Source organism: Mustelus asterias, chromosome 2 (genome assembly GCF_964213995.1).
Source record: "Mustelus asterias chromosome 2, sMusAst1.hap1.1, whole genome shotgun sequence".
NCBI lineage: Eukaryota > Metazoa > Chordata > Chondrichthyes > Carcharhiniformes > Triakidae > Mustelus > Mustelus asterias.
The window spans coordinates 109508363-109525749 of record NC_135802.1 but is presented as its reverse complement, the minus strand read 5'-3'; the positions used below and the strand labels follow the sequence as shown (position 1 = coordinate 109525749).

The following is a 17387-nucleotide window of genomic DNA, read 5'->3' as shown; positions in this document are numbered from 1 at the left end:
GAAGGTTGGTTAGGGCAAGTTTAGGGCCAGTTATAGATGGCAGAGGGAAGTTATGTGTGGAACCGGAGGAGATTGGTGAAGCATTGAACCAATATTTCTCTTCGGTGTTCACGCAAGGGGACATGAATATAGCTGAGGAGGACACTGGGTTGCAGGGGAGTAGAATAGACAGTATTACAGTTGATAAGGAGGATGTGCAGGATATTCTGGAGGGTCTGAAAATAGATAAATCCCCTGGTCCGGATGGGATTTATCCAAGGATTCTCTGGGAGGCAAGAGAAGTGATTGCAGAGCCTCTGGCTCTGATCTTCAGGTCGTCGTTGGCCTCTGGTATAGTACCAGAAGATTGGAGGTTAGCGAATGTTGTCCCATTGTTTAAGAAGGGGAACAGAGACTTCCCCGGGAATTATAGACCGGTGAGTCTCACTTCTGTTGTCGGCAAGATGTTGGAAAAAATTATAAGGGATAGGATTTATAGTTATTTGGAGAGTAATGAATTGATAGGTGATAGTCAGCATGGTTTTGTGGCAGGTAGGTCGTGCCTTACTAACCTTATTGAGTTTTTTGAGAAAGTGACCAAGGAGGTGGATGGGGGCAAGGCAGTGGACGTGGTATATATGGATTTTAGTAAGGCGTTTGATAAGGTTCACCATGGTAGGCTTCTGCAGAAAATGCAGATGTATGGGATTGGGGGTGATCTAGGAAATTGGATCAGGAATTGGCTAGCGGATAGGAAACAGAGGGTGGTGGTTGATAGTAAATATTCATCATGGAGTGCGGTTACAAGTGGTGTACCTCAGGGATCTGTTTTGGGGCCACTGCTGTTTGTAATATTTATTAATGATCTGGATGAGGGTATAGTTGGGTGGATTAGCAAATTTGCTGATGACACCAAAGTCGGTGGTGTGGTAGACAGTGAGGAAGGGTGTCGTAGTTTGCAGGAAGACTTAGACAGGTTGCAAAGTTGGGCCGAGAGGTGGCGGATGGAGTTTAATGCGGAGAAGTGTGAGGTAATTCACTTTGGTAGGAATAACAGATGTGTTGAGTATAGGGCTAACGGGAGGACTTTGAATAGTGTGGAGGAGCAGAGGGATCTAGGTGTATGTGTGCATAGATCCCTGAAAGTTGGGAATCAAGTAGATAAGGTTGTTAAGAAGGCATATGGTGTCTTGGCGTTTATTGGTAGGGGGATTGAATTTAGGAGTCGTAGCGTTATGTTGCAACTGTACACAACTCTGGTGCGGCCGCACTTGGAGTACTGTGTGCAGTTCTGGTCCCCACATTACAGGAAGGATGTGGAGGCTTTGGAGAGGGTGCAGAGGAGGTTTACCAGGATGTTGCCTGGTATGGAGGGGAGATCCTATGAGGAGAGGCTGAGGGATTTGGGATTGTTTTCGCTGGAAAGGCGGCGGCTAAGAGGGGATCTTATTGAAACATATAAGATGATTAGAGGTTTAGATAGGGTGGATAGTGATAGCCTTTTTCCTCTGATGGAGAAATCCAGCACGAGGGGGCATGGCTTTAAATTGAGGGGGGGTAGTTATAGAACCGATGTCAGGGGTAGGTTCTTTACCCAGAGGGTGGTGAGGGATTGGAATGCCCTGCCAGCATCAGTTGTAAATGCGCCTAGTTTGGGGGCGTTTAAGAGATCCGTAGATAGGTTCATGGACGAAAAGAAATTGGTTTAGGTTGGAGGGTCACAGTTTTTTTTTTTAACTGGTCGGTGCAACATCGTGGGCCGAAGGGCCTGTTCTGCGCTGTAATGTTCTATGTTCTATGTTCTATGTTCTATGATTCTCCCATTGCAACCCACAACTTTTCTGGCGGGTCGCGGTGGGAAACGCGTGTCTCCGGCCTTGAACCGGGATTTACGCATGTGCCAGGAATGCATGCGTATCTCCCAGAGCCGGCAAACAGTTGCCAGTCAGACCATGCTGGAAACCGGCGGAAAGGCAGGTAAGTAATTTAAATCTTTTTTGAATGTATTTTAAATATGTTTATTAGTTAGGAGTGCCCCCTGTCAGTTAGGAATGTCGCCTATCTCGATTTGGAGTGCCGCCTGTCTTGATTGGATATGCCCTTTACCTTGATTAGAAGTGCTCGCTATCTCAATTTTGAGTGCCCTCTATCTCAATAACGAGTGCCCCCTATCACGATTTGGAAGACACTCTATCTCGATTTGGAGTGCACCTATCGCAATTAGGAATGCCCCCATTTAGATTTGGAGTAGCAACTATTTCAGTTCTGAGTGCCTGCATCTCAACTAGAAGTGCCCCTTTCAGGTCCTGATTGAATCCGGCGGGGCTCAGTCTAGTTCCCCACATTCGGGGAATTAGCAGGAGACCCCGCTGGAATGAAGGGGGGGGACAATCGGGGCCCTCCATGGGGGTCAGGCGGCAGAGGGGTGGTGCCCCCTGGGCATGGGCACCCTGGCAGTGCCAGCCTGTGCCCCCGGCACTGCCCAAGGGGCAAAGTGCCTGTGCCCAGAGGGCACCTTGACACTCCCCACCGGGCATCGGGCAGTGCTAAGGGGTGGGGTCTATTGTGGGCGGGGCCTAGGGGTAATTGGTGGGGTAGGGGGTCCTGCTGCCACTCTGCATTGGGATTGGTCTGAGATGGAGGGAGGGCAGCGATTGGGGTGAGCTAAGGGGTTGGTGGTTTGCCGGGGCTTGGGGGTTTGCCTCCAAGGGGGGGATTGGTGCGGGGGATCGCCACTGCTGGGGAGGGGTGCTGTGCATCATGGTGCTCCGGGACGGTGGGGCGGGGGGGGGGGGGGGGGGGGGGGGGCGGGGGGGGTGGTCAGGGCTGGCCCAGGAATTGCTGTGGGGGCCGCGATCGGGCCGTGGGGGTGTTTGGAGGGGCAGCACTGCAGGGATCCCGGGCTGGCCAGTGATCGGGCTGGCCAGCAAATGGGGAGTCTGACAGATTGGGACGACTGCGCATGCGCAGAATTCCAGAACTGTCAAACTCCAGCGTGAATAGGCCCCGCCCTCCTGGGTTTTTAATGAGATTCACGACTGGGACCTCCGCAGTGCACAGAGTCCGGAGATTCAGGTGAGAAGCTGAACTGACAAAACAGTTGGGATTTAGAATAGTTTTCCCACCAATTCAGCTCTTTTGGGAGAATCCCCCCCCCGCTTGTTTGAGGTGATGAGACGAAAGAATTCTGCACTATCGCAATTTTCCTTCACAATTGAACAGATTCATGGAGAGGAATTTCCTCCATATCTGTATAACAAGGGTCTTAAGTATTAATTCCATTACATGTATTTCTATATCTTATGTATATATAATCAGAGCTGTTTAATCTGGGTGTCATTAGTAGCATGTTGAGGGGAAGCATGTTCTTATCCTTTGTTTTGCATCTGTTCTATTTCACATGATTATTCAGGGTTCCTCTGCTCCTAAGTTTGCTGCAAACCTCAGATATCCATTGTTTCTATTTATTTAAATGTGAAAAGCCTGTTGAAACTCTGAACAGAATCTTCCGAACATAGAAAATAATCAAGAATCTAGACCATTTCCAGGTATGGAGTCCGCTGTTGTTAAATGTCCGCATGGTGTTGCAACTTTGCAGGAATTTTTGAAATTTCCAACAACAATTTACTACCTGAAGGAATGAGACCTCTCACTTTTTATTGTTCACTTTCTGAGGCGGAGGGGTTGATTAGCAGTTTTTCATAACCATTGCATTGCTAGAACACTATTTACCTTATCAATCACTAAACCTAACAGTCTGTAGTGAGTTAAAAGGGCAATTAATATACAATTGCAACAATTTCATGAAACTCGTAGGGAAGTTAAGGGCAAGTTGACATTTATGGGAAGCTAACTTTGAAGTGGCGCGAATTATTCAGCAACTCATGGCGGTACACAATTCGGGGGGTGGGGGGGGGAGTGCCTTTTTGTGAGTTGTGAGTTGATTTGAACATTAATAATAGTCATTCACATACCATTACTTTTTCAGCAAATTCCAGACCTTTTTGAATCCTAAAAAAATATTGCTTGGAATTTCCTTATGGCAGGGGGCCAGGCTGCTGGAGGGGAGGGAGGTAGTTCTCCTGTTGGCTGTCAGATCAGCAGAAACCCCGCACGGACAACATGGACTGTCCAGCTGTTCGTCTATGCTAAAATTATGATAGCTGAATCAAGAGACCCACAGAGAAAATTTGCAGCAAACGTGACATAGGAACAGCACAAGTGTCACAGCCTTCTTGCGCTGCAATTTTCAAGTCCATTAGTAAATTTGTATTTCTTAATTAGAGTGATAGTGATAGCATAAAGATGACCTGATTTGATACTAGAACCGGCTTCAGATCACCAGTCTCCAGACGTTAAAGGGTGGCAGTATGATGACACAAAGTCAGCATTCTCTGTATATCTGAATTTAAGTTCAGATATATACATCATTGTAAAAATTGCAGAACCTGAGTCAGTCAGAGTGCCACTGTAAATCTAGAAACTAATAGCTACAGCATGAATCTCCTCTTATAATGAATCAATGAGAACTGAAAGCTTCTTCCAGATGCTCAGCACTGAGGTATCGTGCACAAGTAAATGTATTTGACATGTTGTTTTATTATGTGTAGAACAATTTGTACCCGTAAAAAAATTAGAACAAAAAAGCAGATCACCATAGTAACAAAGGTTTTTCAGAATCCAAGGTTCGAAGACTCTCTTTCAGATTTTCACATTTATTTAGTGCACAGCTGAGCATCCCTCGCCCATTCTGCATGCAGAGTTCAAGGGTATAATTTATAGAGATACCACATCGATCAGATCACTACTTCCGCAATTGCAAGAGATATAGCAGTGATTACAAAGAGAGATGTCAGTGGTCGTGTCCCAATCCCTGCTCCAAATCCTGGTGCCAGGTTTTACAACCCTTCTGAGACTTAGCTGCTGCAAATGAAGAAAAATCTATGTAATATTAAAGCAGCTGCTCCATCTGTGATTAAAGCCATACAGTTAGGACCAGGAGTTCACTCATAAAGAAATACTGAATCTCAACCAAGGTACTCTACATAAACATTAAAGATTAATATTTCTCTCAAGTATAGTTACTGGAAAAAATTAAAAATTTGACCAAAATGGGAAGAGATATTAGTTGGTATTATATGAGCCAGCATACAAACATGTATAAGGAATATGTGGTCTACACAAAAGGGGAAATTTACTTAGTGACAAAGAAATTTTATCGGTCTTCGCTCTGTATGGAAAAACAAAGGCATCATACCCATGATTTCCTGACATGTCAAAGTGGTGGGTCAAGCATCCCAGTACTTGGGAAGATGTCCCCATAAATTCCTTCTTTAACAATAAAAATCAAAATGTCTAATTTTCTGCATAGTTATCGACCCTGAGATGAAATCACAGAAACGTGAACTTGGACAGTTGCAGGTTTAGTTTTCGGTTTTATAATGTAGGCTGACACTAAAGGAGATCTGCATCTAAAGGTGGCACAGTTGCATGCAAAGTCAAACCAAGGCATCTTTTATCAGTACCCGTGGATGTTAGAGATCTTGCAACACTATTAGAAGATATCCTGGCCAATGCTGTTCCTTTGACCAACACAATTCATTAACTATTTGTTCAATACCATTGTGGGACATGGTTATATAAAAACAATGTCTGGTTTAACTGTATAACAGAGATATAGTTCACATCCATTCATTTTACATGAAATAATTTGAGACATTTTTAAGAGATGTGATGAGGCACTACATGTAGGCAAACTTTTTAGTTTTTGTGTGACTTGGGTGAGATTAAGAATGAGCACTGGATATAATTTTAACATTGAGACATTACTGAGCCAAAAGTTCAGGTATTTGGAGAAGTTGAGCTATTACTGAATTTGGACCAATGCTGATCCCAAAGAGACAGTATATTTAAAAAATGGTGTTGTAGACATAAGGAAGGACAATGTCCTGTTGAGACTTTAATCTATACCTACAATGGTATTTTCTAAATTGTAGCAAACGTTTTTTCCAGGTTTATCTTAATACTAGCAGTGATATCTATACAGACTTCTATTAGCAATAAAGCAAACATGATCATATTTTTATTTATATGTTGAGAATTTAGTGGGAATAGGGAAAAATCAAGTTCTAGGGTTTGTTGCGTTTTAGGAGAACAAAGAATGTCTGTCCAACTTCCAGTCAGTCTAATGGGAGTTAGAGATGAGCCTTGATGAGCTCCCATGTAGTTCTCAAATATTTTCCAGCTTTTCTTGGTGAGTTGCCTAATTTATTTGTGTACTTTGGAATGTCTACAGTTTGCATGTTTAAAAATTCAAATGCACGTTATTTGGATTTGAAATTGGCTAATTTACAGTGTAACGTCTAACAGTGTAATTACTGCATCAAATGATCTGTTGAACTAGTTTGTGGCTGAGGACCTCCCAACCACAGGGGATATGCAGTAGTGTCCATTAGGTAGTTGGTGAAAAAGCATTTGGGGAAAAGGGATACAATTAGATCAAGAAAAACAAATGAGGAAATTATTTATAAAGCGTTAACACATTTTACATAGAGTTAAACAAGTCTACAGTTTGCAGATATTTCAAATGTAAAATAATTGTCTGTATGTAAATTTAAACAATAATTAAAAATCCTCTAATTTCAATTTTTAACTTGTACTGCAAGCAGTGTTAGCTTGGCTCAATTTATAATATATATTGTCTCTGGACTAAAATGTCTTGGTTCATGCCCAGGATTTAAACTCATAAGTTAAGCTAGCATTTTATGGCATGTCTGCAGTGTCGTTGTGGAAAAGATGTTAAAATTGAGTTCCGTTCTATCCGTTATAGCATTCTGGTGGACATTAGAAATTGCAGGACACCATTTGAAGAACTGAACGGGGCTGTCCTGGCTGTCATTTCTCAGTTAACCAGTGCCATCGAGATAGTTTAACCTCGTTGTTGCTTGTGTGAATTTGGTGATGCTCAGAGCTGCCGCATTTGCCTACACAATAGTACTTACTATACTTAAATAATATTTTGTCATGCTTTGGAATGTTTTAATATGATAAGGCACCATTATCAATGCAAGCATTATGATTAACTGCTTATCAGAGAGTGGCTTTACTTATTTAGTCTCAATCCAAACATTTAGCTCAGAGGGGGCGAAGGAAGAGTTAAACGTCTTTGAAATGCGCAGCAAGAGTCCGTATTTGCCATCTGATCAAAGTTTCAAAATAATCAGGCAACATTGCTAGAGAATAATTTTTGGCTTAAAGATAGTGTGGTGTCTTTCATGTTCTGGAAAAATAAAATGTTAATGATCCTCATATTTTCACTGCCTGTTTACTTTTCAGGCAGACCAGATGTCTGGTTTTCACATACGCTCAGTGTTGTGTGTTCCCATCTGGAACAGTAATCATCAGATCATTGGTGAGTGGAGACTCAGATATAAATTTAACAACATTTTTTATTGACAAAAAAAATGGCCTTTATGCTGATTTCCTCCTCAGGTTGTGCACCCATGATACTGGGACAAATCTGAATAGACTGCAAGTAGCTGTAGTTTTGCAGAGGATGCTGCACACAACGCAAATATGCAAAGTTAGGTCACACTCAGAAAACATAATGCTATTTTCTTTCATTTCTTTACTAATTTCTGCACAAGAACATTGACGCTGAATGATATCCAGAAGCAACTTCGGAGAGTGGTGAGGGGGCGGGGAGCTGTTGTGGAGGGATGAATTCTGACTGACTTGGTGGCTATATCTAGTCAGTAACTCAGCTGCTCAGACCAGAAAAATGTCAGGTCTGGTTGGTGCAGATTTAGCTGATTGGGCCCAAGTGTTGAAGTTGATATTAGCATCTATGAATAAGTTGAAGGCTTTTCATAGAATTCCTATCATAAATATTATCTTCTTGTTCCATGCATAGGCAACTAATTTTTTATGAAATATGGAAACTTTATTTAATAAAGTGAATTATTTTTCACAACTTCACTGCCTAAGTGAAAAGAGACTTTGACACTAATTATCATCTATGAGGATGTATATCATACTGAAGGAATCACACACACACAAGATGGGTAGTCAGTAAAATGTGTACAAATGTAACACAGCAGGATAGACTTGACAAATTATTATTAGGCACTTCTACTGTGCAAGCTGGATTTCTTGAAGCTTCTGTGTGAAATCTGCACTGCTTAAATATTTTTCTGTCGGTGAGTATTCAAAAGATTGTAGTCAGATTGCACTTTTAGTGTCAGTGAGGGTAACGTCAGAAGCTGTTTTTACACTGTTAGCATAATTGGCCACACTTCTGCTCCAGCCTTTGGGATAGTATTGATGCTTTAAAGGACAACAATATTTTCCTTACCGTTGCAGTGAATCTTGTTTGTCACAGTTTTCATCATAGCTTGTGCTGGAGTTCAGGCACCATCACTATTTCATTTTGAATTCTGGACAAAACAACTTTCTAAGTTTGGAAGAAACAGTGTGAAAGCAAAGTTAGAAACTGGTTATCTGAGATCATTTGACTCGTCAAACAATAACTTAGTATTAAAGTTTAGGTTATGATTCTCAAATGTTTGAGCCTCTGAATCAAAATGTAAATTTAATACAATATTGTCCCCATTACTTCCTCTGCTTGTTTCCAAGCAATCTATGCCAGCTCAGGAGAAATTGTGCATTAAAGGAGCATTAATATTGAAGTCATGGAACCTGAGTTCCCTGAAATTTTGTGCAGAAATATTAAAATACTGAAGATTTTGTAATCATCTTGACTCCATTTTCTTTCTGAGATCCAGAAATTATTTTTTATTAGCTATTGATTAGCGTCAGCAATAATCTATATAAAATTTATTGATCATGTCCAATATATTTTTGCATTGTGATACTCAGAAGGAATTCTTGTATTTGTTATTATCTCATCTGCTCTACAATAATAGGGAATAGGTTAACTATAATCAGTACCAATGCTGGATAATAGCGAGTTTAGCAAGTTATAAAATAAAATCAAAGATTGAAAGTTCTTCAAATTCTGGAACAACAATAGTTGATCATTTAAATTAAATTTTGTTGTAGGAGTTGCTCAGATACTTAACAGGCTGGATAGAAAAACATTTGATGATGCCGATCAAAGATTGTTTGAGGTGAGATTATTACTTTTCATAGACCATAATATTTGTAAATTGTAATCATGCCTACTTTAAAAAAATGCAATATTTATCCTATTCTGTGGCATGCAGCATGATTATCACTAAGTCTAAGCACTGAACTCATTGTTGCATAAGGCTTTTGAAGTTTAGATATCAATTGCATAATGTCCCTTAATACTAATCTGTTTCACTTAGCTGATTGGTTGAATGTATGATTGTTCACATTATGAGGCCTGTGAGAAGCAAAGTAACTATAACAATCATTACAGTACTTATCAGAGTCTGGGACTTCAAGAGAAATTCTGATATCAGTTAACTCATTCATGAATTAAACTATTTAAAGAATGACAATTAACTGAAATATTATTTATCCCAAAAAGTTTCTGGTGATTTTCATTTATTTTATTTTTTACATCATTAATAGAAATGGCTATGACCAAATCACCAAACTCAAAAGAGGGGATAGAATCAGCATGACCTGAATGAGGACGGAACAGTAATTATTTTTAGTGCTTTGATAGTAGTGCTGCATGAATATACAGTGTATAACATCAACACTTTAAAAATGTGTTGAACATGAACAAATGTGTCAATTACGGGAAAAGATTCTTCCTGTGCCATGCGTAACAAAATCGTAAGCCAGTTATTTTGAAATGGCTTTCTGATTATGTTGCATTTCATCTGCTGAGGAACCTTTTCCTATCATTCTGCTACTAGAGTTCTTTGTATTGGTGCAGCAAAATTCTGTTGGGATGAAAGAGTCTTAAAAGCCTGAAGGCCCTTTGCTCATATGAGTCGTGCACATCAACATCTGTAAGGATTTTAAATGTGAACTCTCATTGCTGTTTATTATTCATACTATAGTATTCATACTACACCCAGAGGTAGAGTGGTGCTGGTGATTTTGATGTGCAGTACAATGCAATCTTCCAGCTGCTGGGCCTGGAAGATGATTGGGATAATTTTGCAAATTTGTACTTCTATAAGGCAAGCACTAGACTCAAAGAATACAAATATGGTTCTTGAAAACACGTGACATCCAAAGAGAGAGCCACTTCTCTTCAATACTATTGACACTTGGTGGGAGATGTGCAGCACAGTTCCTGAAGAATGTAATACATTTCCTCTGTTCAGTGACTTATTTAGCATTTTGTGCAAACCTGTAACATATTGTTTGATTATCGGGGATATCGACATGTACAGAATGAAGGAATTGTGCAGACAAAATTTTGGGAAAGAAGTGCTCTGGTTTCCTCCCACAGGAGGTTAGGTGCATTGGCCATTCTAAATTCTCCTCTCTGTGTATCCGAACAGGCGCGAGAGTGTGGCGACTAGCAAATTTTCACAGTACCTTCATTGCAGTGTTAATGTAAGCCTACTTGTGACACTATTAAATAATTTTTTTTTAAAATGGTACTTCTTTCATGTTTATTGAGATGAGGTATGCTGATTTTGGGGGAATAGCAAATGCTTCTACTTTTTGGTGCGAATGTCAGTATTAAACATTTTCAGGTCAGCTGTAGCCTGGGCATAAGATTGAATACCATCAATTTTTTGCTCTTAGGCTAGGATGGAAATTCCTATCAATTGTCAATGGACATTTGTGCTGCCAGCCAAATTTTCCATCCTGTCAGGAACAGAAAATCCCGGTCTTTGTCTGGCAAGGGGACATTATTAGGCAATGTTCTTGTTCATGACGAAGAAATGCAATGGGCATTCATTTTGTTCTTGTACTTATTTGTCATGTCACAATCTGAACTCCATGAAGTTCCACAGGGTTCTCCTGATCTTGCACCAAACTTTACATAAAAACCTGCACAAACAGCACTTTTGCTTTTTCAACAGCATTTCCAATAATCTTCTGCCAAAGTTACAAAGGATTACTTAGGAGAATCTTTGTGGAATTTCCAGATGTATATGTTGCATATTATCTTTTCTGCTGAATTATATATTGATTGTTTTTCCCGATCAAAAATTACCATGAAAAATTAATCAGAATATTGTCGACGCATAGTGGAACTAAAAATCTTAAAAGCTGATAAAGGTAGTCATAACTGTTTGCAATATTTTAGAAGGTGTTCTTGAGATTATTTTTATAAGTGAAAGGAATAAATTGTACTCCATTTATAGTAGAGCAAATTTATCCAAACTGAAACAGTTTTCCCAAACCAATAGACTAAAATTAATGCACATTTCATGTGTTGCCGTGTGCTGGAATAGCAATTTGTCCAGATATTTTCTCCAATTGATGGTAGTTGCAGATAATGTCAGTACATTAGTCACAATCTGACAGGATCCGGACTCACTGTACTCTCTATGGTACCAATGAAATAGTGCATGTTACATTTTCTGGAATTTGAGCTGTTAATCAGAATCTGTACAAGAAATCAGTGGTTTGTTCACTCACAATCTGTGATGAAATATTTTACATGAGAAATTATCCATCTACCCAAATAAAATGATGAACATCTTCCTGAGTATATTTGTGAGGCATGTTTATATATTTAGAGTATGTAAACATATTAAAGTCCAAAATAGCTAAAGGTTCTTTACCTGGTTGCAACTGTAAAGTTGTCTATGATTTCTTCTTACAGTGCTCTTGTATTTTCTTTTGCTTGCTCTAGGCCTTTGTCATTTTCTGTGGTCTTGGCATCAACAATACAATAATGTACAACCAAGTGAAGAAGTCCTGGGCAAAGCAATCGGTGGCTCTTGATGTCAGTATTTTTTTATATTTTACAATGTTTTAAACAAATATTGAAACCATTGAGTGTGATGAATAAATAAAGGTTAAAATTATTTTATATACTGTACTTGAAAAGACATTTTCAAAACTGTAGTTAGATTCTCTGGGAACAGCTACACCTGGAATGGAGCTCCTGCATTCCCTTCCTCTGTCCCTGTTCGTGGTCTCAGACATCAGGGGCAATATTTGTTTGCCTAGTACCACCACTCAGACTACATTGATTCTCCAGGTTGGGACAACACCACCAGCCACTACTTACATGTCCTGCAATGATATCAATCACAAACGGCATGTAGGCCAAACAGCTGGCAGCCTTGGGAAACTGCAAAGTGCCATGCAAAGTGGCACTATTCTTCCCCCTAGCTCTTTGACAGTCTCTGACCACACTCTGCCATTTACCCCACGCCCTGGCTTCACTGTGCCCACATCCTCACTTCCAGCGAGGTGCTTGATGGCCAACAACAGCAAGTATCACTGTCTTGAGCGGGCAGAAAATTAGATGAAATAAAGTTTAAAATGTTCAGACTGATATCATTGTGAACGCTGAATCTCTGTTAGGGATTAAAATCCATATGTGGTTGAGAAGTGAATTTGATGAGAATGAATTCAGCTTGGGTCATTTTACATTAATAAACATTGTTTGCATAGAAAAGATCCCATTCTGAGGAAACTACAGGGACTTGGTTTCTGCAAAAGTATAGCATATCTTAGCAGCTGAATCTGTGCTAAAAATGTGACAGTCACTAGTTCTAAGAAGGGAAATAATTGGATCCTCACTATATCTTCACCATCAGTGTAAGCTGTATTCTCTGGAAACTAAATGACCACTTAGTATAAATTCCTTCTAACATTGGCCCTTTTATAATGGTGGAGGAATTTCTCATTAACTTTTTACTTTATTGCTCACATAGAAAGGGTGCTTGCATGCACTATATGGCCTCTGCATTATAAAGTGTCTGTACCTGGATCTTGGAGTACTTTAAGATAAATTAATGTAATTATTGCTCAGCAGCTCTAAGTATGGAGTGTTGGACTCCAGCTGAGAAGGTCTAAATATTAAAAATGACTGATGTTTAACCTCAGAAATAGCCATTTTGGAGGGTTGGTATGAAACACATTCTAGTGGCATGGCATTTCATATCAAGGTATCATCAGTGTATATGTAGACAGTGCCCGTTTTAACAATACTCAGCTGTAACTTTCCCCTCCACTTCTCTCTCCCCATTTTGTCCAACATCCAGTCTTGTCTGAGTTGCAATTTCCTCCATTAAACACTGGGATGACCAAGTCATTATTGTTTTCAGCCCCTAACTCCAATGACCCCATGCCTTCAATTCCACTCTTTCTCCAGTCCGTCTCAGGTTAAATCAGATTGTTTGTGAACTGGACACTCTATTCAACCTCAAGCTGAACTTTCGACACAATATCATCTCTGTCACAAAGGCTGCTTACTTCAGTCTCCATAAGACCACTTATTACAACACTGCTCAGTCCATCCATTATCACAACATGGGCCAAGGAATTCATAAAGTAATTCAAGACCCAGTCTACCTATCACAATGAAGGACAGCTAACCACAAAGACCAGCACTTCAAACTTCTCCAAATATTAACCGCAGGAGCAATAGAGATAAGGTGTAAATCGATAAAAGCCGCCATTTGCATCCCTAACCCTAACCTCCCATTCAATTTCCAGCTGGAGACTGGAACATCCTAGAATCATACAGCATAAAAAGCTCATCATGCCAGTGTCAGCTCACTGAAAGATCTATCCAGGATCTATCCCACTCATCCATGTCCTTGTAAATCCAGACTTAACTATTCCAGTGCCTTCCTGGTCGACTGGCCTCCCATGCCCCATGAACTGTGAACTTCAACTCATCCAAAACTGTGCTGCCTCTGCCCTTTCCACAGCCTAACTCAGTAACATCTTCCAGCCCGAGGACTCCTCTGAACCTTCCACTTCTTTTACTCCAGCCTCTTGTGCATCCATTGCCAGACAGTTGTTGGCTGTGCCATCAGCTGTCTAAACTTTACAATCTAGAATTTCCTTCGAAGCCCCTTCACCTTCTGCTACTGTTTTAAAGCTCATCTCTCTGACCATCTGTCCTAATGTCTCCTCCTTTGACTCAGTGTCTGTTTTATTTCTGGTTATGCCTCTAGGAAGCACCTTGGGCAGTTTTTCTCTGCTTTAATGATGTTGTATTAATCCAAGTTGTCCATGAAGAAAAAGAATCAGTGGAGAGCGTCACATCCCACTCTAATTCAGTGAATCTTCTCATAAAATAATGGGAGGTTTTATGTAAAATTAATGACAGCCTTTTCATAGGAAGAATCAAATTTCAGAAACACTGACAAATTATAAATCATTCCGGTAAGCAAGAAAAGGATTTTATTGAATGTATTATTATTAAATGTGCCTTTATTTATATTTTTAAGAAGTGTTTCACTGTTGCTGACCTCTAGTGGTAGCCTGTTCTCATTGCTTCTAGAGTCCTTTTGATTAACAATGGCAGGAATTCTCCGGCCATGTTGGTCTAAAAGCCAGAGATTCCCGCCCGACTGTCAATGGGGTTTCACATTGTCTGGAACCCGCCCGCTAAAATTCCAGTGGTGGGCGGGATGGGAGAATTCCTGCCAATATGTTACTGATATTTTCTCGTTGATATTACTCGGTTATGTACACATTAAAGCCGATGCTTATCATAAAAATGAGCAATATTTTGGAGTCGATTTTAATTTTCTCTTTCCCCATGATAAAATTAATTCTTTTGGATTTTCAGTAATCAGTCAGTGATCGATTGGAAAAACAAAGGAAGCAATGCTCCCAAAACATTTCTAAGCGCTTTCCCTGGCGGGAAAAACAGTGAAATTCCCACGGGTGGGTCAGTGCCATCCAGATCACAATCCACCCACACTTAAGACATTTCATCAGAGCTTGGGATGATTCCTGCCAGGAAACAGATTAAGAAATCTCACAACACCAGGTTAAAGTCCAACAGGTTTATTTGGTAGCAAATACCATAAGCTTTCGGAGCACAGCTCCTTCGTCAGATGGAGTGGATATCTGTTCTCAAACAGAACAGATATCCACTCCATCTGACGAAGGAGCTGTGCTCCGACAGCTTATGGTATTTGCTACCAAATAAACCTGTTGGACTTTAACCTGGTGTTGTGAGACTTCTTACTGTGCTTACCCCAGTCCAACGCCGGCATCTCCACATCAGGAAACAGATGTGCAGCAAAGCTGGTTCCTCTGAGACCGTAAGGGCGCCACAATCTCCAGACAACCCTACGGAACCACCACCCCCTACTTGCCGGTAAAGATCCCCCTCCCCAATTTGCTGGCATTAAGCCCCCCCCCCCCCCCTCCCACAAATCAGCGCTACCAGTGCACACCCCTCTAGTGAGTGAAACCCTGCTATGGGTTTGCCAACGGTTCCCCTCACCCCGACCCTCCATCATGGCTTCCCCCTCATGTCCTCCCCTTCAGGCCCTGCCCCTTGACAATGCCAGGGCCATGTCTCTGACCACCCAGGGGCTCTATTAGCCTCCAAACCCCCCAGCATGATCATCACATCTGGTCTTCATTTGTGGAAACCAGTAGTGATTTCCACAGGCTTCACGTTGCATTGGTGGGTGGGTGAATTCCGGGAGCCGGGCGAATCCGGCTAAAAACAGATCCTTCTTATTTAAGTGAGCTAATCTGGTTCATGCCCTTGCTGGACCAGGGGCGGAGAAAATCTCAAAATGAATTCTCCCTGGTGCAAATCATGTCATGGCCTCTCTGACAAAACTCTCCAGCCATAACGTGATTTGCACAAGAATGCAGGGTGGTGGAGAATCCTCTCAGAAGTGTTTTTCCTCGACAGGCCCCACTTTATTTGAGATGAAAGGAGATAAAGAGAAGATTTTTCAAGCAGCTATCTGGAATACATTGTCTGGAAGTGGTAGAAGCAGATTTAAGAGTAACTTTCAAAAGGGAATTGATTAATAATTAAAAAGGAATAAAAAGATGTAGGGCAATGGGGAAAGTGCAGAAGAGTGTGACTAATTAGATAGATCTTTCAAAGAGCTTACACAGGCACAATGAGCCAAATGTTCTCCTTTTGTACTGTATGATTCTCGGATATTCCAGTCTCCAGCTGGAACATGAGTGGAAGGTCAGCAGAACTCCATAGAAATTATGCAGATGGCTGCCTTTATTAATTTTCACCACTTCTTTATTGTTTCTATGGTCAATCTCTGGAGAAATTTGAGGCGCTAGTCCTCGTCATTAGCTATCCTTTGTTGTAATAGGCAGACAGGAGCTTGATTGATTTTATGAATTCCGTGGGCCATATTTTCACAACTGAGCTCAAGTTTGGAAATTTCCTGTTTCAACAGACCCGTCTCATTTTAAAGGGACACCCAATTTACACCCAATTTCTACTCCAGGGAGGAGGGGGCAGCATAGAGTCAGGTCTGCTGATTTGGAAGCAAATTGGAGGTGTTCATTGGGCAGTTGAGTACCAAGGCGGACTAATTATAAGGCCCACCTCAGTTCTCTGGGATTTCAGTCCGGTTGTTTTTAAACTTATGCCCTCTAGCCCTCATGCCTCACACCTCCTCACTCCCCTTCCCTCCCCCCCAACCCACTCCACTTTCTCCCTGTTGCCCTCTATGCTTCCTTCCAGCCACTTCCATGTCACCCCATACCTCAATGCTATTTCCTTAGCCACTTGCCTTTTACCCACTATGGGCAGACTGGGGTCTTCCCACAGTGGGTACAAGGCAAAATGTGAAGATGAAAACATAATTAAATTTCAAAAAAAGCTAATAGTGCTCTCATTCATACACACTTGATATTTAAAATAAAAACTCCCATTCATGAAACTCATTCAAAGACTTTAATTCCTCTCACGTGTTCAATCCGTTATAAAACAAACACACTTCTATTCAGACCCTTTAATAGCCTCTTTAAACTCTGAATCAAAATGTAAATTTAACTGTTATTTTTGTTTTATTTAGCCAATGGATGTCTCGCTGGGTAGGCCAGTATTTATTGCCCATCCCCAATTGCCCTTGAGAAGGTGGTGGTGAGCTGCTGCCTTCTTGAACTGCTGCAATCCATGTGGTGTAGGCATTCCCAGAGTGCTGTTAGGGTGTTCCACGATTTTGACCCTGCAACAGTGATTGAATGGCAATATATTTCCATGTCAGGATGGTATTGGCTTTGAGGGGAACTTCCAGATGGTGGTGTTCCCATGTATCTGCTGACCTTGTCCTTCTAGATTATAGTGGTTGTGGGTTTGGAAGGCACTGTCTAAGGAGATCCTACAGTGTTATCTTGTAGAGGGTACACATTGCTGCTACTATGAATTTGTGATGGAAGGTGTGAATGTTTGTGGATGGGGTGCCAATCAAGCGAGCTGCTTTGTCCTGGATGGTGTCAAGATTCTTGAGTATTGTTGGAGCTGCACTCATCCAGGCAGGTGGGGTGTATTCCATTACATTCCTGACTTGATCCTTGTGGATGGTGGACAGGCT

The 17387-nt window shown here is 41.1% G+C and overlaps 1 protein-coding gene across 1 annotated transcript in view; it reads left to right on the top strand.

Moving 5' to 3' along the window:
- Positions 1 to 17387, top strand: part of LOC144503706 (dual 3',5'-cyclic-AMP and -GMP phosphodiesterase 11A-like) — a 277419-nt gene that overhangs the window by 160034 nt on the left and 99998 nt on the right. Inside the window, exons 8-10 of the mRNA XM_078228466.1 lie at positions 7315 to 7390; positions 9040 to 9107; positions 11738 to 11830. Of these exons, the coding sequence (XP_078084592.1) occupies positions 7315 to 7390; positions 9040 to 9107; positions 11738 to 11830 (237 nt within the window). The remainder of the gene's footprint in view (positions 1 to 7314; positions 7391 to 9039; positions 9108 to 11737; positions 11831 to 17387) is intronic.